General features: G+C 42.4%; 2 protein-coding genes across 2 annotated transcripts in view; both read left to right on the top strand.

The window, feature by feature from the left end:
• The first annotated feature begins 6 nt into the window (after positions 1–6).
• On the top strand, positions 7–23,626 carry LOC103623701 (dual specificity protein phosphatase 13-like). Its single transcript, XM_008642849.2, has 4 exons — positions 7–232; positions 14,374–14,565; positions 15,250–15,470; positions 23,203–23,626. The coding sequence occupies exons 2-4, from the start codon at positions 14,375–14,377 to the stop codon at positions 23,415–23,417; spliced, it is 627 nt and encodes a 208-aa protein (XP_008641071.1). The 5' UTR covers positions 7–232; position 14,374; the 3' UTR covers positions 23,418–23,626.
• The window catches only part of DUPD1 (dual specificity phosphatase and pro isomerase domain containing 1), a 50,092-nt gene continuing 40,551 nt past the window's right edge, over positions 15,391–24,931 (top strand). Inside the window, exon 1 of the mRNA XM_017746331.1 lies at positions 15,391–15,470. The gene's annotated coding sequence lies outside the window, so the exon portion shown is untranslated. The remainder of the gene's footprint in view (positions 15,471–24,931) is intronic.

Below are 24,931 nucleotides of genomic sequence, written 5' to 3' on the forward strand. Positions count from 1 at the left end.
CTCCTCCACAGCTCAGCCTCGCCCGCTGCCTGCCCCGGCTCCTGCTGCAGGTCCAAAGAGGGTAGAGGAGTACGGGTTATAATTAACAGAATTAAAAATAGACTTTGAATAAACTGAACACCCGGAGAAGCTAGAAATTTGTTGTGCAGCTGGCACGTTAGGAGGAAAGTGAGTGGTATTATTCAAACAAAGGTAATCCAAGACACCGCAGCGCGGGAGCTTCGACTACCAGGCAAGTACTTTTAAGCTTGTTTACAAACCAACCCCCAGTGAAGTCAGCACCTGCACCGAGCAATCTAACCCCCCCACAGCCAGCTCCGCCAGCAGCGAGCCCCCGGCAGGGCCAGGCCAGAGCAGCGGCTGGGCCCTTATGCTCAGGAACTCCAATATTTGTGAAATTCGAGTTTGCTTTCCAGCTGGACTTACAGGCTGAGGATCTCTTGCTAAAAAAGATGCTTAAAAAAACAAACCCATTTTATTTAAATACCAATCTGGCTTGTATTTAAATTTCCTACAGCTCTATCTTTAAGATAATAGCTATGAAACACTGGATGTGGGTTTCCTTCCTCTCAGCTGATGTTCATAAGTCGATCCCGGGAAGGGAGAGACTGTCCAGCCAGTTACACTGGAGAAAATGTGAAACAGACTATGAATAAAATGGTGTGCAGTTCACAAACAAAACCTGGGAGAAACAAAATGAAAGAGTAAGAAGTTTGAGAGGAGAGTAAGGGGGGCAGGGAGGTGCAGGGTTTCTTTCTTTTTTTTTTTTTTTTAATACTAACTCTTTATAGTTTGGGGCATTTATGGATTATTTATAACTAGGATAGACTTTTCAGACAGAAATGGGATTTTTAATATCAGCAGTCTTCCTCAGAACATTTTTATTGAGGAAATATGCTTGTATGGCTGTGGAAGCCATTGTGATGCTTGGAGGAAAAGAGTACAGAAGGAGAAGACTGGGTTAAATTAATTCCTGCTAAATACCTACCAGCAGACTTGCTGTCTGTATGGGGAGCTAGAGACAGAATTGTACCAGGGTAAAAAGGATAGTGTGTCTATTTATAGTGCTGCCTTTAACACCATAGGAATTCAAAGGAAAACTCCAGCTCAGCACACAGTCTTCTCATCATCTTCTTCTGTCAAGATTAAATGGGGCCTGAGATCATTTCCCCTACAAATCCTTTCTAGGAAGGATCTGTTCCTTTGTGCAACAAGGAACTACAGTGGTACAAATCAGTCCAGAGGTCAAATCCTCACCCAGCCAAATGTTACCACTTTGGGTAGTCAGAGGAAGAGGAAAAAGAGACAAGCCTTACAAGCCTCAGCACTTAAGCAGGAAAAACCAAAAACATCTTGCCTGCCATGCATCCCTGCTCCCCATACTGTCCCCTGCCCTTCTTACACCAGGTATTCTGGGGCACTTGGAAACAAAAGGGTGTGTGTAGCCCCAGCACAATCCCAGTGCCAGGCAGCAGAGAGAGGAATAGGAACAGGGTACTGGCACAAAGTTGTGATCATTCATGGTGTCACTTAAGATGAGGCTCTTATCCTGTGTGCCCCTCTTGCCACTGCAGAACCATCCATCTCTGGGAAGGAATGGGCTCCAGTAGCTATGTGGAGCACCTATTTATCAGTTGAAATTATCTCTAATGTTCAGAATACAAATGAAAGCATCTTTGGAAAGGGTATTAGTAAAAACCTGACTGCCACTCTAAAAAAAAGGTAGACTCCTGGAGTCCCTTAGCTCCACTCTTTTAGCATCGTGGCATGTCAGATCTTTCCTTCTCATCTTCCACCTTCCAGTTTTTCTTTTAATAAGAGCTGCTTTTTTGTTCTTCACAAAGTACTACCTACTCTGTCTCAATGCTTCTCTTTTGTAATTCTGTTACCAAGCTGTCTGCTAGGTGGGGAGCAGAAGGTGCAGGACTTGGTGCTGCCTTTGAGGTACAGGTAATTATTATGTGCATCTGTTATTGTGGTTGCTGCCTCAACAGGTGGAAAACATGCTGTTCTCTGATAGATTTGCAGCACTCCATGCTCCTGCCTTGTCTTTTCTCTAAAGCCAGTCGTGTGGTGTTCCTAAAATAATAAACACAGCCTCACTGCTGCCACAAAAACCCCTGGTAAATATATTTTTATGGGAATGAAGTATTAAAGGATTTGAACACTTACTCACTGAAAGCAAAATATGAGCAGTAAGGTTGGGTAAAGATTCAAAGGCTGGTTTGCTTCCTTTCCCTGGGGCACATCAAGGCTGCACTGTTTGCGCTTTAGAGATGGATAGTGGGGAATTACTTAACCCAAAATGATGGAAACAATTCAGACTATAATAATATAGCATGAGAGTTTCTCATATTACATCTATTCCCCATACTGCTGGCTACATTCTGCCTTCAGATTCACGTGCACAACTCTTGTTGGAATCTGGAGGAACTGTATTCGAAGCCAAAATGCATTTCATTGTCTTTCTGAAGTCTCTCTGCAGTTTCATGGCTAAATTCTAAGCTCAAGAACTGGGAACAAAGCTTGTCTAAACATTTCCCAGTGTCTCTCTCTGTGAGATTCCCATCTGTTGTGTTTTATTTTGAATCTTCCTACTTTCCTAAAAACACAAAGCAGAAACACACATTTCCTCTCTCCTGGAGTGCAGGAGTCCCCTAATTTCCCAGCAGGTTCTCTCACAACATACAATGGATCCAAGTTTGTCTAAAAGTGCTACAAGCCCTTTGTGGAGTAGAAAGGGAGGAGACCAGAAATGTGGGCCAAGTTTCTGAGTGTTGTGAACAGCCCCTGCCCCCCAAAGGGACTACATTTCCTGTTTCCGCTCTCCCAAAAATGTCACCTGGGTTTGGGTTTCATTAAGAGAAATATACATTGCTCGAGTCTAGCAAGAGCCACAAAAGCTGAGTCTGACTTTGGGGCTTCACATTTGCTACAATAGCAGAGCAAATTAAATGGAGAGCATGTTAAGTGGGTTGGGAGATTGTTGTTGACCAACAAATCTTCATTAAGTTGCTGCACCAAGCTGTGCTGCACCTCTGATGAAGCTGATCATTGTTTCTCTTTCTATGTTTCAACTATTTCGCCACCAGGTTTAAGAGAAATTCAAACTTGCTTGAGGTCTAATTAGAAATAAAACACGATATTAATCCATCTTGCTCCATACATGCACCCACTTTGGAGGTGTTGGTGCATCTTTCAAATAGGCCAAGCTTCACTCTGTTCACCACCCATTATTTACTGCCTTGGTTTTGATAGCTCTTTTACTTACTGCCAGTGACTCATAGAGACTTTGTTCACTGGTTTATGTTGACTTTCTGCATCACCAGATGTTTCAGTTCAAGAGTTGCCAGCATGAACCCCAAGAGTTCATATAGCTCGCACCTCCCAAAAGCTAAGCCTGTGCCCAGAATAACAGGCTTTCACAGGACTAGAGCAAAGTCCTGTTCTGGTGATGTTTTTGAGTGAAGGGAGGCTGCCATAACTGGGGACTCTGAGAGCCTTCCCTGCAGACCACTACAGAAATATGGCTCCATAGGTATAACTCAGGTGCCAAGTTACTCTGCTTTATGGGCTTTAAAAACACTCTGTCCAGTTTAGGACAGAGAGGTTTAAGGGAGAAAGTACAAAGTAAATATGAGAAAGTACTCAGCAGCACTGAGCCTGCAGGATCCTCTGCCCCAGACTGTCTTTGCCATAAGGGAAGAAACAATTACTCTTTTAAGTATAATGCAAGAAACAAAATGTCCATGCAAATACAGCATAAATGGGGAAGTTAGCTTTCAGTATTATTCTTTGACAGATACCATTTATGGTGGCCAAACTACTTGTTGGTCATGGAGCTTGGCCATACCCTATACTGTGTTGTCCTCAGAATCAGATAACACTTGAAAAATTCAGATGGCCCTCAACCTTTTCCATGTAGAAAACATTGATTATTTGGGTTTATGCAGTAGCACCCCAGCACACAAACTTCTGGGTTCCCAGCACTTGGGCACTGCAGCCTCCCCTTCACAAAGGTGCCTGTTGTGTCCCAGGTAAGACTGAAGAGTGCAAACACAACGGCTGCCTTCTAATGGGATATGATTTTTTTTTTTTTTTGTATTAGAAGTTACCTGTTTTCTATGCTATTGGAGAAAATATGTTCTGTTTTTGTAGTGGGTGATCTATGACATTTGAGGGCACAAATTTTTAGCTGCTAGTTTGTTTTAGAAAGATGGTTAAGAGTTAGCCTGGAGGACAAATGATCAGAAATACCTATAATCCCAAGAGCTAACACAATTGCTGGGAAATTCTAGACCTCAAATCAGCTCTGCTACAGAGTATGATGAATTCCTATTTTTTTCTCTTCCACAGACTTAGTAGCAAGACTTTACAATGAGAAGAAAGCAATTTGCTTAGCTGACTTGGGATTTCATCTCCTTCCGTTGCATCTCTTAGACTATACACATATCAGCAAGCAAGCCTCAGCTGTGTTCAGTCTAACTCTGACCTCTATCTTGATTTACTGGTTTTAGTTCTCAAATAGTATATTACGTTATAACTCAAAGGATCTGATTAGAACTAGCCAGTATTTTAATGATTTATGAGGGGCATCTGGAACAGCATCGGTAGAATACACATTGTGTCACTGCTGTAGGAGGATTCTGCACTGATCATACCAGCATGCTCCAAGACAAGAGCGTGTCAAATTCCCATAAGCCTTAGTTCACAAACTTGATCTGACAGGTGGCCAAGCTTGCACTAGGACTGACCATAGTTCTCATGGTGGGAATAAAACAAAACATCTGGATTGCTTCTAGCCATTACGAGAGGATTTCCATTCCTTTCTATTGTTCTATTTCTATCTTGCAGTGCTTAAGAAGGTGTTTATCCTTCCCAGTTTTGTAGCCAGAAACCTGGGCCACAGGAACTTGCAATCAGCTCTGTGGTTTATCTTTCTGCCAGAAGTCACTGGTGCAAAATACAGGCTACTGGAACTAACCTTCCAGACCTCTCCACATCCTGCCATGGCTATCAAATTGCTAGCAAGGCTTAGATCAGAGAGGCTGGGATGTGAGAAAGATAAAGAGACAATTAGACAGCACAGTTGGTTTAAAGCCATAATGTCACTGCATTTAATAAGAGATCATACTATTATTTTTTTAAATAACTGTAAAAACAGGACTTTGCAAGCTCAGAAAGAAGGGTATCAAGAGAACAGTGATAAAAGGGTTTCTTGTCCTTGTTTTGATTTTATGTGTTCTGAATTTTCTTTTGGGCATTGAAGCCAACATCTGCCAAAGCATTCCTAAAAAACCTTGCCCACCAGCGTGGAAGTCCAACCTTGATGGTTACTCACCTCCTATTGTAAGCTGCCTTTCACTTGCTAGAGGTGAGTAAAAGCTTTTGACCCACATTAAACCCGAGGGCAACTCTTTATTCAGGTCCAGCTATTGCTACCAGTGTTTGGCAGCACTCTGCCCCTGGACTGCCTCCCAGCTCAGACTTGTGGAGACACGTAGGAAAATCATCAAGCTTAACTTTACCATCTCCACCTGTGTGGTGGGAACAGCACTGTTCCTCACAGGATCACTGTAATAAAAACTATGAAAGGCTTTCCAGTGCCCAAGAAACACCAGGGAATCTTGGCTGCCTACCTCCTGCTGTTTCCCATCTTACTTCCTAGCAGGTTACTCAAGCCTCCTGCTATGCCAGTGTCGGGGCTATGTGTCTGCTGTCTCGGGTAAATTGGGTAGCTGAGCTGTCTTTGTGGTGCTGGTAGAGACCACAGGACAAGAACAAAGAGCAGTGAAAACTCTAATGCCCTCCAACAGAAGAGACACAACAAAAAAAAAAGAAAAAGCGGCAATATATTGTTTTTAAGATAGAAGAACATACCAGAGCTAGTCACAGGGGAGAAGGGCTTTGCATTGTGCCATCCTTTTGGTTAGATCCTTGGGGCAGAAACCATTCATTTGTAATGGAATTCTTTGAATTCTGAAGCCTGATGTTTTCAGTTCTGGGCTGGAGGACACTGCTGTATTAGTTATTGTTAACAGCAGCCTCATTCACCTTCAGATGTGGGCTCCTAAACTCTCTTGGGCCACAGGAAGCTGACCCAAGGGACTGCATTGCAACTGGGGTTTTGTGCAAGGCACAGCACAGGAAATCCTTGGCCTCTAAACCTTGTCAAAGCAAGAAAGAAACATGACTTCGGATCATTTAGGAGGTGACCTGGGAAAATTTGACAAGGCTAGATTAAGAATATGCGACATGGAGTAAATCTGAAGAATAAAACCATGCTGAGAGACTGGAAACAACCCCCAAGGGACACTTCGTCCTTCTTTGAGCAAGCTCGATGCAGCACACCCAGCAACCCACCTGGCTTTCTCGTATTTGGTTGGATGTGTGCGGTCCAAATCAACACCCCTTACATAGCAGACTGTATACAAAAGAGTGTAGGACTTTGGCTGCGTGGCAGTCACAGTTTCACCCCAAACGGCCTTGGAGATGGAGCAGAGAATGTGTCTGTGCTACAGAGTGAACAGGCTCTATCTCCCACACAGTAACAGTGTGAGGCTGAACCACATCACCACAAAGGTGAGCCTCCAGGCCACCAGGTCTGCATCAGAGAACAGACTCAGCACATTTCAGGCCATCTGTCAATAAATCCCAGCTTGTACCTCTCCCCAGGGTCATGCTGTACTAACGGCATCCAGTAACGAGAGCAACACACGCTCCCTGCAACTGCAGGCTGCAGATATTGGTAAAGCATTGCTATAAGCCATGAAAAAGCAACTAGGATTTGTGTTGTTCAGGGAGAGTGAGGGCTTTGGAGTAGTTGTACCAAAAAACCAGTGTCAGCCAGACAACCCAGCTGGTTCCGACTGGCAGCTCCAAGAGGAAATCAAAGCGGCACATGTTGCTCCTGATTTAGAGCAACCTGCATCAACTTGCCAGCCTGTCTTTCAGAAATGTTTCATCCTTCAATTTTTCAGTAAGCTTCTGAGGGTGCTTCTAGGAGGAAAAACGGAGCTTACCAATTCAGAGAATACCAGTTTTCACCCCCAACATGTTATTGCTGGAGGCAAGAGAGATACAGTGATGTAACAATTCTTGAGCCCAGAAGAAGAGCCAGCCTTAACATAGAACAACTAAATTTTAGGTGAGCTTGTCTTCAAGTGCAAGCATAGTGATATCAAGAGTATTTCATAGCATGTCTAAGAGCTGTTTAGTGCTATAATGCTATAGATTGGGATTTTTACTTTCTCAAGAAGTAGGTAGTGAAAAATGTCAGTACTGAATGGAGGAAGGAGTTAAGAGTCTGTCAGAACTGACAGTGAAGTCTAATGGCTGAAGTTGATTGCAGGAGAGGACACCAGCAGTGATATTTGATGTAGGAGCAGTAGCTTGGCCAGGAGCTAGAGAGGTTGTCAAATATGGGCATGGTGCTGCAGTCACAAATAGCATGAAGATGTGGTAGATGCGTTTTGGACCAGCTACTGTCTTTGGGTCATATGAAGTGTGTCTGGTGGTCTGCCAGATCAGGTTGGGTTAATGGATGTAAGGAGGCACTTGGCAGGTAAGAGCAGAGGTACCAATGGGCTCCAGAGGGCCTAGTTTTGCAGCTGAACTTCCATGCTCACAGCCAAAAGCCACATCTTTGCAGAGACTAGGGCTGGAAGGGAACCAACTTTGCTTTACTTGCTTGCCAAGAGCCAAGTTCAGGTTCTTAGAGCTCTACAGTGCTCTTGCTCCAGCTGATGATTTCATGAACACCTAGTGCTGGGAGGAATGCAGCTCCCTGCACAGCCTTAAACTCAGTGTTCCCTGCATATGCAATGACATCATTGCCACCTGAGGGCCCAAACTCTGGTCTTGGCAGGTAAAAGCCTTTTGGGTCAACTTATATTGGGGTTCTTGCTCTCAATGCATATTTATGTAATGATTGCTGGATGGCTGTAATTAAATGACTGTAAAGCACTACCTAAAATGCACCAGTAATAAATTCTTAGTAGTTGATGCTATAACAAGCAGTTACACAAAAAAATATATCGTAACCTGCAGATTGTTAACAGTGTCTGGGCCTGTTTAATGCTCAGCTTTAAATAGTTACAATGCACACTATTAAAAGGGCATGTAAAATTTGTAACTAGTAAATAAAAAGTCCAATTCAGAAACAAAATATACCCAAGCTTCAGTGGTGAAGAGGCCACAGAAGAGCTTGGGATGGATAAACTCTCTCTCATCTCTACAATCCTTCTGGTGGTGCTACCTATCAGCCATGGTTTCTGTAAAGCATACTCCATGTGCATTCCTCTACCTGGTACAGATTCTGTCCACGACTCTCTCCTGGCTCATAAACATGGTTAGGATCACACTTACATTACAAATATGCCACTAGGTACAGCAACCCATGATTTTTCATTTTGTGAGGAAGGGATGGGTCAGGGAAAATTAATTTTGCTGCTCATATTTTTCACTTCTCTTATCCACTCAAAGCTTCTGTGTGGGCAATAACTCTACAGAGTTGGTTTCCCATGGCTAAAGAATAAAATAAACATACATTCAAGACCCAGAAGAGTTAGCAAAATCAGCAGGTGGTCGAGTTTTGCACACTTGGTACAACATGGCTGCACATCAAAGGATGGCTGAGTCTGTCTAGCCACTGTCAGGAACTGCACACATGGCTGGTAAATACAAATGTACTAACCAGCTGATGACAAGAGAATATTTTATGCTACAGTCACAGAAAAAAACTCAGAGGCCACCCTGCCTTGGGGCCTGCATGCTAATGTACATCCTGAAACAGTCAAGACCATCAGGTCTGAGAACTGCAGCCTGGCCCACTGACTTGCTATGAAAAAATTATACATTTTTGAGGCTTCTGAGGCTTGGAAATCCATAACATCAGTGGAAACTGTGGTAAATTCAGCGTATTTGAGAACCAGGATGGGTCGATTAACTTCTTTGCTACATTTGAAGAGTGCATTGCACCAAAAATGTAGCTGTTGATTTGCCTGGATGGCACACAGAGAAATTTTACTTGGACAGAGGGGAAGCATCACAGTTCCTCTAAAGTTAGGACAGAAGATGTTTGCCAATGCAATACTGAGAGAAAGAAAAATCAGATGTTTTTGCCTTTTTTGTGCTGCTCAAGGCTGTTCAGTACAGAGATTAGTCTGCTCCTCAACACAGGCCTTGCGTGGTCTGTGGAGAGCAAGTCCACCTAATAGATCTTGCCAAGTCCCACCAAGTGGGTGCCTTGCCCTAAACGTATAGCTGGGTTACAGTTGTGGGTCTGGAAGCCTCTACTAAATTTGGAAGTGCTGTTCAGATTACATCCTCCAGCTGCTGGAGAGATTTTCTTACAAACAGTTGGCTACTCAAATACCTTGTGCCTCCCTAGACACTTCCTCTATCAGCTTTCAAGTCCAGCCAGCCCTACCTCAGTCATTGCTGTGTTTGATTCATACCATCTATATCTCGTACTGCTTCTAGCAATTGATAAATTACGACTCCAGCGAGACTATTGGGTTAAACGCTAAGGAAGGAAGAATGATGACAGTAATACTTGTCATTTGTGTGGCGATGTAGCAACACAAAACCCTCTCTCAAACATATGTTATCTTGGAGGAACCTTTCCAGGGGATAGGCTTGCTGAGAAATGTTTATGGCTTTTGAATACCTGATAGGCATGAACTTGACACGACCTATTTGGCCAAGCCCCAGGCTTCAGCCTAGTCTTTTACCACCACAAATCAGTCTATCTGAAGTATAGTCAGACTCATATCTTCACTGGGATGGCAAGGTTATAGCACATAGCAGCTTGAGAAAACACAGGATGGAGGCTAATTTGTTTTCAGGATTTAAAGACTCAGAAATATCTTTACTTACATCATAAGAAAATGGCTATGTTCTACCCATACAGAAAAGCCAATATAGGCCCTGGGATGATTAGTATATTTGACACTTGATTGAAATGAGAGCATTGACATCCTTATATTATATGCAGATCCCTCCTTTATCCTGGCATTGGAAAATGCAAGTTAAAGCAGAGGTTGTAAAGGCTTTCTACTAAATATCCTAGACACAAGAGTTGGTCTTTTCCTCCTGATTTACCACAGCATCATGCTGCAGGATTTTCTGTTGCTTCATCTCAGCCTTCATACCATCCTCTGAATTTGATCTCGGATCAATGTAAAGTCAAATTGTCAAATTACACTGACTTTTCCTTTTGTTGTTTAGTTAAATATTGTGGAATTGGAGAAATTGGATAAAAGGTGGCATATGTTTCCAAGGACTGAGACACCTGTAAAGGAACACCTGTCTCTAAAGGCCTTCTCCTCGGCACCGCACTGAATAGCACTCATTATGTTACAGATAAAGCTTTAGTCACTGAATTAACTGAATCCCAACCAAAGAATCCACAGTATATGCAGTCCATAGGGGCATTCACTGCTGGGCAGATGGGAATCCTAAACAGTCAGGAAGGAGATGATATCTGAGACCTCTCACAGGACCACTTTCCTTTCTTCATGGGATAGTTGATACATAAGGAACCATTGACCTGGCTGCTCTCATAGCCCAACTGCAGCAAAGCCACCAACACACATCAGTCCAGGGGGGTGGCTACAGGTGCAGGCAGGGATGGAGGCACAAACAGCTTGTGTCATACTCTGGGTCACTGCATCATCAGAATGACGTGCTTGCAAAGGCCTCTTTGATTGCAATCCTCCTGCTACCTGTAATTAAGGAAATTCTATTGCATAGTTCAGATACAATTACAGTTGCAGTACAAACCAATTCAAAATTAATATAAATATAATGGTAAAACTTCTCCTAAGTGATTGAATAATTACCATAATACATCTCCAGCAGAGCAAAGATCAGGAATGTTTCATGTCATCGTCATTCAGAAACCAGCATTTTAAAATTGTATTGCTCGTTCATACAACACACATCTCAGAAACAGATCCACTACAAAGAGTCAGTGTAGAGGAATTGAGCTGAGAATCATTAAAAACATTTTTTTTAAATGAACAGCCATCACATTATTACATATAATAATTTTCCTTTCATACTAAATTTTTTTTAATCTATCCATGTTCCTTATAAAACATTACATAAAATTTTAATCATAGCATTGTTCTCTTTAAACATGTGCATTTCAGTAATGACACTTGGATGTATAAATTTAGTGAGTTAAGATGTTAGACTGCTGCCAGAACTGAGTAGTCATTTATTCAGAAAAAAAATTATCTTGTTTTTCTGTTTGTAAATTTTCTATGGAAAGCTATTATTTTTTCAGTGCATTCATTATTCAGCATATTAGTTGAATAGTCCTACTGAGGCTTCTTTGCTTTTGAATCATTCCCAGCCTGTTAGTTGCAGTTTTTTCACATTTGAAATTTGAATTCCAGTCCTTCCATTTTTTTGGACATAGTGTTTACACAAACTGGTGCTATTCTCCTGTTAAAAAAATGTGACCAGAAGGAAGATGAAATGAGTTTTGTACACACCATCAGCAGTTCACATCTGTGTTTCAACAGGAGTAAATTCCTTAGCTATAATACAATATCCATGTGAGCACAAGCTGAAAGTCATCTTAGGAAAATTCTGAAGCAGTCCCATCTTACAAAGACCATTATTCCACAGCTTTCAATATCCATGTAGCACATGGATATTGAAAGCTGTGGATACATACAACATGTAGCCTCCTTTTGCCCAGCCTATGCAGTTATGTTCCCTTCTAGAAACAATTTCAACAAAACAACACAAAACAGTCTTTGAAGGAGCACTTTTCCTTAGGTGTACTATACGTCACAGTTATCTGCCCAGCTCCTGTGAGGCTTAGGAAAGCAAGGCTGACAGCAGCCTTCAGTCCTCTGAGGTAATAGGAAAATCAAAGTATTTATACTGTGGACAGGGTTAGAGAAAAGGATAACAGGCAGTACTGAATAAGAAAAAACCAAAACAGTTTAAAGCGACTTTACAAGGAGTGAGAAGTGCCCTAGAGTGGTCATTAGCCATGCTGCAAGGAATTAGGTACATCAAAAAAGGGGAACATTTGTTGCAGATATTATGAGGCGGGAAGGATTGGAGGAGGCTGTTATTCTTGAAAGTACTTAATGAATTGGCAGATGGCCCTGTGGTCAGGGCACAGGAAATCCAAGTCCCATTTCTGCCGCAGACCTCCTGTGTGGGATGAGAGAAGTGTCCAAAATCACCAGCAGGAGACAGGCAGAGCTGGCACAGGGGACACTGGGGTGGCCAGTGTCAAAGCTGCGATCAAAATCAATGGGAGATGCCTGTTCCAGTAGGGAATTCCTCCATGCCTCCACTTGCATAAAGCCAACCAAAATGGACAAGAACATCTGCTTTTGTTTTCACAGTAAAAGCTGACACTGGAGGAGATAAGCACATTTGGGAGGGAAGCACATTCTGCAGTGGAGACCTTTGTAATGCTCTCTTAACAATGCAAGACCATTCTGGGAACATCACTTGGTGAAAACTTACTGTATCCAAGAGGCCAAAGCTGCCATGAAGGTGGCAGAAGAAGGTGTACTGAAATAACAGAGGGCTCCTCCTGGCAACTAGGTGGCAAGGCAGATCACCCCACATGCAGGGCAGAAGGATGACTTCTAGGGGCCACCTTCTGTAGCCTAACTCTGACACTTTCCTCCTTCTTTTCTGTGGATATTTCAGGGAATTAGTTGCTCCATTTGCCCTTCAGCAAAGCACTGTATTAATATGAAGGTGCAATGAGCTCCCAAAGCAGGCTAGCCTTCAGATCCTCTTGCTTGGTCTTTGTGCATGCAAAAAAAAAAATGTAAACTTAGAGCTAGAGAAGATACGTGGATGGGAAACGAGGAGAACATTTCACCACAGGTGGTGTTTGAAAAGAAATCATCAATGAAGGTGCTTGAACTTAAAAACCCATTTGATAACGATAGATATGTTCAGCAGAAAGATCCAAGATTTCAGGTTTGCTGTCCTGGACTGTTTTACCCCAAACCACCCCTCAAATCATTTATGTAGAAGATGTGCTTCAGGCAGTGCCAGAGCAAGACTTGGACTCACTGACTACAACTTCAACCATGTCCAAGACAGGTGCTTCTGTTTTAAGGCTCATGAGTTGACAGATTTCCTACGCTAGAGAAGATACGTGGATGGGAAACGAGGAGAACATTTCACCACAGCTGGTGTTTGAAAAGAAATCATCAATGAAGGTGCTTGAACTTAAAAACCCATTTGATAACGATAGATATGTTCAGCAGAAAGATCCAAGATTTCAGGTTTGCTGTCCTGGACTGTTTTACCCCAAACCACCCCTCAAATCATTTATGTAGAAGATGTGCTTCAGGCAGTGCCAGAGCAAGACTTGGACTCACTGACTACAACTTCAACCATGTCCAAGACAGGTGCTTCTGTTTTAAGGCTCATGAGTTGACAGATTTCCTACTATCTATGTAATGCAGATGTTTGGCTCATTGTTAGAACATACCAAAAAGAAGTTGAATATTTTCTTAGAACTCTGGGAAAAATATAATTTCTATTCCCATCTGAAAAAATCCTCCCAACAGTTCAAAGCTACAGCTAACGCTGTAGAGAAGCCACTATTTCAAAAGAAATGTACCGTATGGAAGCAGAGTAATTCCAGAGATAAAGTGATGCCTAAAAAAAGTGTTTCTTGTAACTAAAGTACTTGCTTCAAGATTAGAAATGGGATAGTTTGTGAAGGGAACAGAGAGGAGAGGTATGCAAATTAAAGAACTTATTAAAAAAATTAGTTAATGTTCATATGAGTGACAGCTGGAATCATTGTAACTCATCCAGATTTTTCTAACATGAGCATTTGTCATGAGGACAACCAGTATGGCCAGTAAATACCATTGGAAAGAACCAAACTACTGCTTACAGAGTTTTCCCCATTGAAGTAGACAGTTAATAGCTAATGACTAATAAGTGAATGACTTACTCTACTCAGTCGAGATCAGTTTGTTGAGGAAATTAGAAGACAAATCAGATTAAGTATATGTAAAGAAGCCCAAGTTACCTGGTTAAAGGAAAACTTCAGCATACCAAATTAATACCTTGTTTCTACACCCTTTGAGTAGATACATTTACACAAGATGTTCTCCATAGCATTACCTCTTTCCATGTCAAAGCAGAAGTCGTGCTGGCGTATCAAGGGCTGGGCTTTTTCACTGTGCTAATAATAGCGTTTAGAATTCCAGACAGTAGCAGGAACTTCCCCATTCCCTATGAAGAAAATAATCTTTAAAAATATAATGAAGTTTTAATCAACTGTTCGAGAAGGTGAGAGGAAGAAAGGGGGCTGTCAGAAATATCTCTGGCTGGTGGTGAATGTCTGCCCTCCCCTTTCAGGATGGCCTGGGACTCCTTGTGCAGCCAGGACTTACGGCGGCCCAGGATAAGAAGTGCCTCAAGCTGGATGCCTGGCAGTGGGAGCAGCGCTGGGACACCATCCCTGGAGGAGCTGCGGCACCTGCTCTGCACACGCACACACCCCACAGGGCATGTGGATGAAGTCTGGCCAAACCTTTATGTGGGAGACCTGTAAGAGACAGGAAGGGCTGAAGGTTATTGCAACTCTTCCCCCCAAATCTTCCACTCTTTATATAAAAAAAGAGAGCTAGGCACTAGTCTGGGGACCTCTCACAACAGGTCTAAGTGTTGAACAAGACTGAACTGTGCATAGGATGCTATAGCCCAGAGAAAACGTATCCTAACTAACTTAAGAAGAATATTCCCCATCCTGGTTTCTACTCCTGCATTAGTGCAGGAGTCACACACTGCAACAGCCCACTGAAGCTGTGGCATTGCTACTTCAGGCAGTCATGCCAGAGCTGGGTAAAACAGCATCAAGCTCATTTTCTCCTCACTTTGCCAGGTGGCATCAGTCCCTGAACTGATGAATGCTCAGCAGAGGTGACTTGGTGAGAAAGCCCTTGAAATCAGAAAACCCTTAGCTTGTGCAGAAATATCTACCACCACCACCCTTTATCAGTTGAGAACCATCTAAACATATGTTTGGAAAAAAACTGAGGGAAATCTAAGAGTCAGTTTCTTAACAAGTCACTTCTGTCTCAAAGCATTTTGATGGACACTTTAGACCTGATCAACCTGTCAGAAAAATAGCCACTACCACTTCCTGCAGTTGTAACAAACTCACCATCAGCAGCGTGTTCTTCCCTGCATTGCAATGCAGCAAGCAAATATAATTCCCCATCTTTCTTCCAGGTATGTCGCTCGTGACAAGGCACAGCTGAGCCGCATGGGCATCTCCCACATTGTGAATGCTGCTGCCGGGAGATTCCGCATCAACACTGGGCCCAAGTTCTACAACGACTTGCCTGTGGATTACTATGGAGTAGAAGCAGAGGACAACCCAAACTTTGATCTCAGCATTCACTTCTATCCAGTTGCTCAGTACATCAGAGCAGCATTGAATTCCCCAAGAGGTAACTAGACCATCTGTGCATGTTGCATATCTTCTGCATAGCAGACAAGCAGGACAAGTTATCAAATATTATTTGACATAAACCAACCACCTGCACATGGTAAGAATGGAGATACTCAAACCAAGTAGCATCCTACCTGCCTCCTGAACTCCTACAGTGAGTGGGAGTTCTCCTGTTTCCCTGAAACAGGGAAGGATGCACTGAACAGCCTTTTAAAAGGGTTCTCCCCATGCCTAGTGTTAATCATGAGCAAAAGACAAAATAGCAAGTGTCCTTTGTGACCTACAGGGATACACTGACCTGGGAGGAGGCACATTATTTGATCTTTTCAAATTAGTGATGGGATTTAAAATAAAAGACAAGCGCAAGCATCATATTTGAGTAAAAAGATTCAATTATAATGCTACAATCTGTGCAAGTCCTACAGGCACAGAATAGGGAAGAACTTGCTAGAAAGCGGTTGTGTAGAAGGGAGCTTAAGCAACACCACCAGCCAGGAATAATGTCATGCTGTTGCTAGAAAAAGTATAACTTTGAAATAGAAAGACAGCCCACAAAATCCTCAGACTCACTAAATGCATGCCAGGTACAACACCAGAGGCTTGGGGCTAATGGGGGATCATTACTGCTAAGGGCAAGCCTTCACAAAAGCAAGTCATTACTGTGCCACAAAACTGTATCGATACTACTCAAAAGTAAGTGATTTATTAAGAGAACAGTTACACACTCAGCAAACTGTTTTGCTTGCATCATGCTGAGCTTTAATTTCGATCAGGGTCCTAAAGTACTAACTACCCAGCTTAATTATATGCATTAGTAGATCTGATCCATACCAGATTAGCCAGGAAGGAGAGACACAGTAACTGCAAGCAGTGTACCTTCATGGTAGGTACCTCTGTGTTTCCTGCTCTTAGGAGGGCTTGATCTCTCCTGTTAGAAAATACTTGCCTTTGTGCAATTTAGGGCTGCATTTGGGGAATTTGGATTTTCACCCATTTCTATTACAGCATATGCTATTTGCAATTGAAGTCATTATTGGCAGTGCTCCACAGAAAGGTAAGATCCAAAATCTGTTCACATGTGTGTAAAAGCAAAGTACCAAATCAATTGACAAAAGACAGAAAACAACAGATGAATTGTGGAAGCCACAATAGCAAACAAAACTAGTGCTTTACAAAATGCATACCGAAAGACTACGTTATGAATGCAGAACAAGTTACGGCTCAAGGCATATTTATCCCTACTCCCATGCTTTTAATATTGCTTTACTGAACTCCATATGGAAGCAGGGTTCTGGGAATGGAGACAAGGTGAAATTTAATCATACGCTGTCCAGCTGTTGCTGACATTCATCATTTTGAGAAAAGTGCAACAGTTTAGAAAATATATAAACAAGATGTTCTGGAAGCATAATTTCCTGAGGTACAGAAATTTAGGAGCTAAATACCCATGAGCTGTGCAGGGATGACACAGGGAGGGAATTTTTACTCACATCATTTAGAAGAAAAAAAATAGTGTTTATTATAAGCAGTGAAGTTGAACAACAACAAAAAAATACACCACGTGACAAGAGGCCTGTCCATATTAAATACAGGATGTAACAAGGTACTACTGTTTGGTTGAGAAGTCATTTAAGACTACTGCTTAACTATTACAAGCAAATTCAACATTTTTTTTTTTCTTTAATGGAAATATATTATCCTTTTTGCCTAAGAGGATAAGTCAAAGTTAAGACTGTATGAAGCACAAACATATTTAAAACTATGAATCAAGTACTCCTTAGAAGTAGGTAAGAACTATTATTCCGTCGTGCTTGAAAAACAATTCTGATGCCTTCTACCATGAGTCCAGAAAACAGCCTAGACAGATTTATTCCAAATTTCTACCTTAGCTGAACAGAATATTATCTTTGGTGATGTAAGGAGTTTGTTTTTAAGGCAGTTTCTTAAAACTCAGGTGCCAGAGTGTGAGCAAAAGGAAGCAGAGGAGTGTGCACTTCCTTGCTCCTAGCTGGGAGCTGTTCCAGTCACAGTGGTCAATGGCTGCATTGCACCCTGACTTCCTTCATTATTTTTGTTGCAGAAATTAGGAAATACATGCACAACTATATTGCAGCCATGCCATGTAAGCATTATTTTATGATCCCTACTTCCTTGGCTGCCTTTCCTTCAGCACAGCCTGGCTGTTTCTTTGCCCGTTTAACAGAGCTGTTTGGGAAGGCTCAGACAAGAGCAAGCAGATGCACAATCTGTCCCCTTCCCTACAAGGGAAAACACTGAGTTGGGAAAGTATTGGCCTTCTCCCTCATGTTCAAGCTGGAAGGACAACACCTTGAATATCAATTTTGACCCTTTGCATGGCCACCTGTGCAATTTGCATTTCTCTGGAGTGCAGCTAAATGTAAAGTAAATCAGCAGGGTTTTGTAAAGTCTAACAAAACTGGGAGGGAAAGAGAACTTGATGAAAGCATGTCATGAAAACTATTAAACTAACACTGTGCTGAGAGAAAGATTCCCAAGTAAAGAGCTCGGCCTTTTATTGACCTCTGAACATGTTTAAAACAGGCAGGTTAAAATCACCCTTTAACATCTTGAAATGACAGACTCTCTCAAAGCCATTTCCCTTCCTCCACTTTAGCGGAGCAAATGAAAAGCTGGGCTCCCTCCCCTGTCACCTTCTTGTTGGTGGGAGTTACGAAAGCTGCTTAACTTTGGAGAAAAGGATCCTCTTGCTTGACTCCATCGTAGGTGCATTACATCAGTCTGACCTCCCACTCTGCAGCAGATGACAGCTCTTACCTGCTCTGAAGGCGTGGGAAGAAGAGACATGCCACTATTTAAAGCTCTCTGTAGGCTTCCTGCTATTTTCAACTGTGACAAAACAGATACTGGATTAATCAAGAAACAGACAGTGGATTCTGCACCTGGCTAAAACCTAACAGGAGATGAGAAAATCGTGGAAAGAGCCCCTAGGGCCCATTAGCCCAGCTGAGCTCTCCCGCTGAGCAGAATACTTCTGCTGGATCCAGTGGAGTGAGGGCAGCTGAGACATTCACTATGGGTGACAGATCTGGAGCCTCATCTTAAGCCAAATTGAATCCATCCTGCAAGAAAGCAAGGGCTAGTTTAGGACATTTAGCTCATTTAATGATGATTAGCAAAAGGACAATAAGTTATTATGCATTTTAATGACTGATTTTGTTCAACAACATTGAATTTCCCAACTTGAATTTGGCCAACAAAGTTGAATGTGCAAACTTTATCCCTAGTGCAAACCCTTTGATGTTAGTAAAGTTACAGCAAGCATGAGCTGGATAGAATATCCATAATCCTCTGTTAAAAACCAAGTGTTATTGTTCTGCACAAATCCCAGACAGATGACAGTTATTGTCTGCCTCTGCAAAAAGTAGCTCGAGATGTGTGGTGCAAAATTTCAAATAAGGATTGCAAGATTTAATAATGCCAGAAGCTAAGTGCCCCTACTTCTCCTCAGTTAATCCCATTATTCCTAAGGGATCCTGTTTCATGCTCATTGAGAAGGTTGCAACATGGTCCTCTAATGTGGGGCCAGTCCAGCTTCTCTTTGCACTGTATGTTGAATGGGGGTGGGGAAGGCAGAGTTGGAAGATGGCAGCTCATGGCATGCTTTCTGTGGTACAGAGATTTGGTTATAACCTCCTGGCCTCCCATGTGACAGGGGAACACACAACTGCCTGTGTGAACGTTGCTCTCTGTGGCTGTGGTCCAGCAGCCACCTACAAATCCGAGCCTGAGTGCTGGGATGCCTCAGCTGTGTCCCATGAGGGGCGGATGGAATGGCTGGAATCGCCCACCACAGTCAGCCCATGGAGCAGACATGCTCCAGGCACTGGTCACATGCAGGATGTCACCGGGGGTTCAGAGTGTCACTTCACCCATTTGCAGCCACTGCTAAGAGACGAGGGTCTGACCTTGTAAACAGAACCAAATAGCAACACAGCTTTTGTTTCCTTACTCAAGTTTAACATTCAATTTATTTGCTAAAAATAATCACACAGTAAATTCAAATCTGCTTTCATTAGAGCAATTTTACATTAATTAAATCATTTCACATGACTGATTTATCTGCAACAAACAAGTCATTTTATTGTCAGTGTACCAGCATTTATCATAGCCTTTGTTTCACTATGCACAGAGGTTAACAATGTGGAATACATACTGCACTTGTAAAAGAGATAATATACCTGCATCCTCATGGGAACAAGTGATTAGAGAGCCATGCAGATTAGGACCACGGTCAATACTTGGGGCTTGTCCAGGCTTTTACCGAGACACCTTCTGAAGCTGTTTGCTGATATAGGAGGACTCTTCTGAAGTGCAGATAAGCCAGAGGAACAGGGAAGAAAATACAGTGTATTATTTCTGGACACCATCTCCTCCCAGACACAGACACAAAACAAGAGAGCAAGGCTGTACAAGCAGGAGCCTGGCATTTGTTCTGCTTTCTGTGCCTCCAACAAAAGCACAACAGGCAGTATTTAACAGCAGCATCTGTACCTGTGCTCAGCTTGGCCTTCAGTTCGAGACTGCTGGTGAGGCAGAGCATTTTCCAAGGCAGAAGTCTTCATACAGGTTGGGGGGAAAAAAAGGACTCAAACAATTTTACAAAACTTAGATTCAGAACATCAAGTCTCCTGTCCCCCATCCAGTTTAGATTTCATTTCCAAAATTTAGATTTAATTTCAAAATATATAGCAATGCAAAATCAAATCTAACATCAAGGGCATTTCTTTCTGTTCTTGTTTGGTTTTGTCCCTTATGATGCAGTTCAAACCATAAATTCTTTTTCTTTTAGTTGTAGAGTGCTGGTAGGTCAAACGTTTTCAGACAAGGAAAAAACAAACAAAAAAGAGTGGCTCTGATTCCAAGAAATTTTTTCAGAACATTTTGTTCCTTGGCTTCTGTTATTTGGGGTGCACATTTGAGTGAATGTCTGGATTTCCCATCCCTGCCACCACATTGCAGTTAGGCCTGCAAAATTCTGAAGCAAAGATTTTCCAAAAATCTTTTGGCCTAGCCCTATTTGCAGTATTTTTCAAAGTGAAATTGTGCTCCTGATTCCTTTATGCTCTTCTGAAAATCTCAGATCAGGGTTGTTTGGATCTCAAGTGCCTCCTCAGGGAAGATAATACAGCATACATACCCTACAAGGTTGGTGGGAAGGCTAACGGAAGTGCAGTACATTGAAAAAGAAGTCTGATGGAAATTCAAATTAGCATTATCTTTTAGCAGGGGTGCAAAACATTTCTCCATATGCCCATAAAAAGCAGGACTTAACTTCCAAGGATTTTCATGAAGTTAGTGGAATTGACAGATAGATGCAATTTAACTCAAATAAGGGCATCAATATCTTAGTAAATTCTATGAAACTGTTTCTGAATGATAAAACAGAACTAGAAACTCTGCAAAACTAGCTTTACATTGGAAAACCTCTTCCCTCCCTCAAAGGTTTTGATGCCCGGTCCAAGTCTGCTGTCACCAGAGCTGTTTTTGCCACTTCCTTGAAGACTATATTTGTCCCTTTATTCCTACTGAAGACATGTCTATCTTTAGGGCTGTGCTCGGATTTCTCATGCCGGGATAATGAGAGGTGGCTGTGTCACATACATTGTGGAATTCAACACTTCTCTCAACCTGCTGGCCAGAGCAGGTTTTCACAACACATGCTCACGCTCTCTGAGCATGTGGCTATGCCATCATCATTAGTCAGAACTAGAATGGTTGCTAAATAAATACTCTGTCATAAACAAAATGGGATTTAAGATTAAAAGCTCTGCACAAAGTACCCAGAATTAACACCCGGGGAGATGGGGGCAATCAGTCTAAGGTTTTTGTCTGAATCTAGGCTCATCATCCAACAAGGATATTTTTGTCTCACTCCCTAATAATAGAGAAATTAAGATGCTGTAAGCACAAACAAAGCAAGGAACTAGCACTGAAAAGCTGTCCATTCTTTCTACCCCTCCTTAAATTTTGCAGAGAAGCAGCATCTGAGAGTTTATTGCATCTCCAAAGGAAAAAAGCAACATGGGATTGTCGTCACTGATTTTTCATCTTTTCTGGTTATAAATTGTACTCCACTAAATTGCATTTTGTACAGCTATACAATGAATGAACAAGAGACCACAAATGTGACAGTCTAAAAAAAAAAGAAAAAAGGTAGAAAATATTTTGTTTCAAACTTGTGAAGATTTCCAGTGCAGAGCTGTTCTGAAATTTTCATGCTAAAAAGACATTTTCTTCAGCTGCCTTAATGGGAGACAGAGCTGTCCATTAGATGGTCAGAAGTTCATATCTGCATCTAATCACTTGTTACTCTAATAATGCTGAGTTGCTGGGCCATGGTCTATGTGAGAAAAATAGATCTGACTGCAGCAAAGGACAAGAGAGCTTGAAAATGTTCATGCATTGTTATAATTGAGAGGAACAATTATACAACAATTGAGTTTCACCCTCAACTAAAAATTTCTCATTGATCTTACTGTTTTTGTGAAAGCTGAAGCATTTTACAATACTTACAAGATGCAAATTTTCAGGTTCCAGAATGAGCTCTTGGTTTACATGTAGAGGGAAAGGACTACAAACCTGAATTCTTCCATCTGAGAGCAAAATTTCCCTTTAAATTAAAAATTTCCTTTAATTTCAAATAAGACCATTTAAAAAAATATTCATCTTCCAACATGGGTCAAAGTCACTTGTTAGAAACCTGGGAGGCAATTGCAATACAGAATTGAGTTTCTTGGCCTGCTTCTGTTCATGATCACAGCAGGAAAACTAAAAGAAGAGCAGAGGGAAGGAGGAAGTTATACTGCTGGATCCCTGGAAGGTGTTCCCTGAGGCTCACTTATAGGAACAGGGGAAGGATTCATGATGTTACCCTTAATGGACTCCTAATAAAGATGCACACCTCACACTGAAATCTCTGGAAAACTAAGAACATTTCTTAAATTGTCATTCTGCTGGTCACTTAATAAACAAGGGAAAATACAGACATTAGGGAAGGACAGTGATTAGTAGGCTATAGGTAGGCTATAGAAATAAAATAATAAAGGGTGGGCTATAGAAATAAAAATGCTTAAGTGATCTGGTGCAAATGCCATATACAAACAGCTGTTCTTAATGATAACACCCATTTTCTTCACACACTTCCAAAAAAGTCTGGGCAGCAGTCAGCACCCTCAGAAAGCATTTCTGCCCTAAGCAAAGAAGAAAAAAGAGCTTGTGGAAAACCGGGAGCGTTCCTGTAACAGCAGTGAGCAATCCTGAGCATTGCACTTCTGAAATCCCAAGTTTCCAAGCCCTCTGGTACTAAGTAACCTGCCAAGGCTGCTTCCCACAGCATGGCCTTCAAGTGTGAACTCTTGAAACTTTGCCAGCAAGTACATCACTCCCAAACCCACACATGAGCAAGCAGGGACACAACGGATGGCAGGCTGGGCAGGAGGGATAAGGGTGTGCTGTCAGGCTGACAGCTAAGCTCAAACAAGCGACCGTGGATCCTGGAACGCAATTACTAATTTTCTGTTCCTAGCCAGTAAACGCCCCATGTTCCCCAACCAGGGGAACTGCACCAGGGCTGCTCTGCAGGGCACCTGCTTGCCCATCCCCAGTGCCAGCTCCCATCTCTGCTCCCGCACAATAACTCCTACCATGAGGCCTGCTGGCATAATTGCAAATCTCTCTCCTTTTTCCAGGCAAAGTACTGGTTCACTGTGCAATGGGAATCAGTCGGTCTGCAACTCTTGTCCTCGCTTTCTTAATGATCTGTGAAGGTATGTCCCTCGCCGCTGCAATTCAGACCGTGCGCTCCCACAGAGGGATCTGCCCCAACTCTGGCTTCCTCCAGCAGCTTTGGGAGTTGGACCTTCGGTTAGGAAGCGGCACAGGCAGAGGAGCAGATGCCTGCTAGTGCCAAGAAGGTGTGTCTCCTGGCACCAGCCCAAGAGATGCTGCCCTTACTGAAGAGTGCAAGGATGCTGTCAGGACTGCTCTGTAGCTGCACAGAGAAAGTCTGGGGAAAGGCTGAGCATGAGCAAACTGTTAGGAGCTGGTAGGCATGTATTTTTTGGATAAGCCCACTAACTGGAAAGAAAATGAAATAAAGGATTCAAACTGGCAGTTTTGCTCACCTGGGTCTGTTTATTTAACTACCTGTTGGGCAGGGCATAAGGAGCAGTTGGGTTTTCATGCAGAATTAAAAGGCAGCACAGTCAACTTGAAAAAATGCTTTTTACTTACTTATAATTGCATTTATTTGGCAAGAGGGAAAATGACTAAACTAGTAAAAATAAAAAGAAAGCATGAGGCTTTTAAGCAAATCTTTAACATTTCACAACCAGCTGGGTTAGGGTGAGACTGCAGGTTTTGCAAGCTGACATGGTCCTTTGGTCTGACATGGTGACAGTAGTCAGGATCCAGTTCAGACCTTGGACTCCCTCTGTTACAAGCCGTGAAGGCTCTTGCTGGACCTTCACAAGTCCTTTTCACTTCATATCTGTGGCAAATACTCAGAACTTAAGGACCATGAAATCCTCAGGAGCCAGTTCTGGAGGTCTCAAGCAGACACTGTACTGGGGCTCAGCTGTTGACAGCCTCTCTGCTGGTCAGAGGAAGGAAGGTGTCCCCTTGCACACATGGAGCAAGGAGCACGCCCAGGGCACACTGCCTGCTGGCACACTGCAGGGCAGCGCAGTGCCAGACAGAAATGTCCTCCTCTTAGCTTGCAACCCAACGCTCAAAATCACATTCCCCAAATTTCCCTGTTTTAATGGAAAGTCAGAACCTAGTGTCGTCATGTCAGAGCAAAAATGAGCAATGCCTCTAACAAATCCAAAGCAGCAGCTCTGCATTTCAATTACTCTTTTACGCCCAATTGGCCACATTTAATCTTGTGAAGAACTCGAAGCAGATATTTGCTTCAGTGCAATTATAGCCACATACAGAACATTGGCAAATGCAAACAATATAGAATTTCCACTTGACGGCAGATTAATTTGGTGTGATGTTTTCCCTCGAGAAGTCTTAAAGGCTCTCAGTTCTGAAAGTACCCTGCAGTTTGTATTTATAGCACCATGGATGTTGAATAGAAAGAGGGAAGCATATACTTCTTCTGAACTGAAGTTTCTTTTACCTCCATACATTAAAAATATTAACTGAGCATAGCACACCTTCACTGCATTTCTCATAGTGCAATATGGAAACATGATTTCCCTGCAGAGTCTATAGAGGAATTCAGGTGGTGTTTCCACTTTCATAAACATATTAAGTAAAGCATAGCAATGCTACAGACTAATTTCCTCTCAGGGAACAGAGGCACAGGTCTTCCCTCCAGAAAGGGTCCCATCCTTTGAGACTGGAGTAAGCAGTCAGAAGCAAGGTCATAGCTAATGATGGAAAAAATCAGTGAGGTTATAGTTTTCACAG

This window comes from Corvus brachyrhynchos, unplaced genomic scaffold, assembly GCF_000691975.1.
Source record: "Corvus brachyrhynchos isolate BGI_N302 unplaced genomic scaffold, ASM69197v1 scaffold279, whole genome shotgun sequence".
Taxonomy (NCBI): Eukaryota; Metazoa; Chordata; class Aves; order Passeriformes; family Corvidae; genus Corvus; species Corvus brachyrhynchos.

Coding starts and splice junctions, on each gene's coding strand:
- LOC103623701 (XM_008642849.2), top strand. CDS start 14,375: ATGGCCTGGGACTCCTTGTGCAGCCAGGACTTACGGCGGCCCAGGATA. Junction 14,566..15,249: donor AACCTTTATGTGGGAGACCT/GTAAGAGACAGG, acceptor TCTTTCTTCCAG/GTATGTCGCTCGTGACAAGG. Junction 15,471..23,202: donor AGCATTGAATTCCCCAAGAG/GTAACTAGACCA, acceptor TCCTTTTTCCAG/GCAAAGTACTGGTTCACTGT.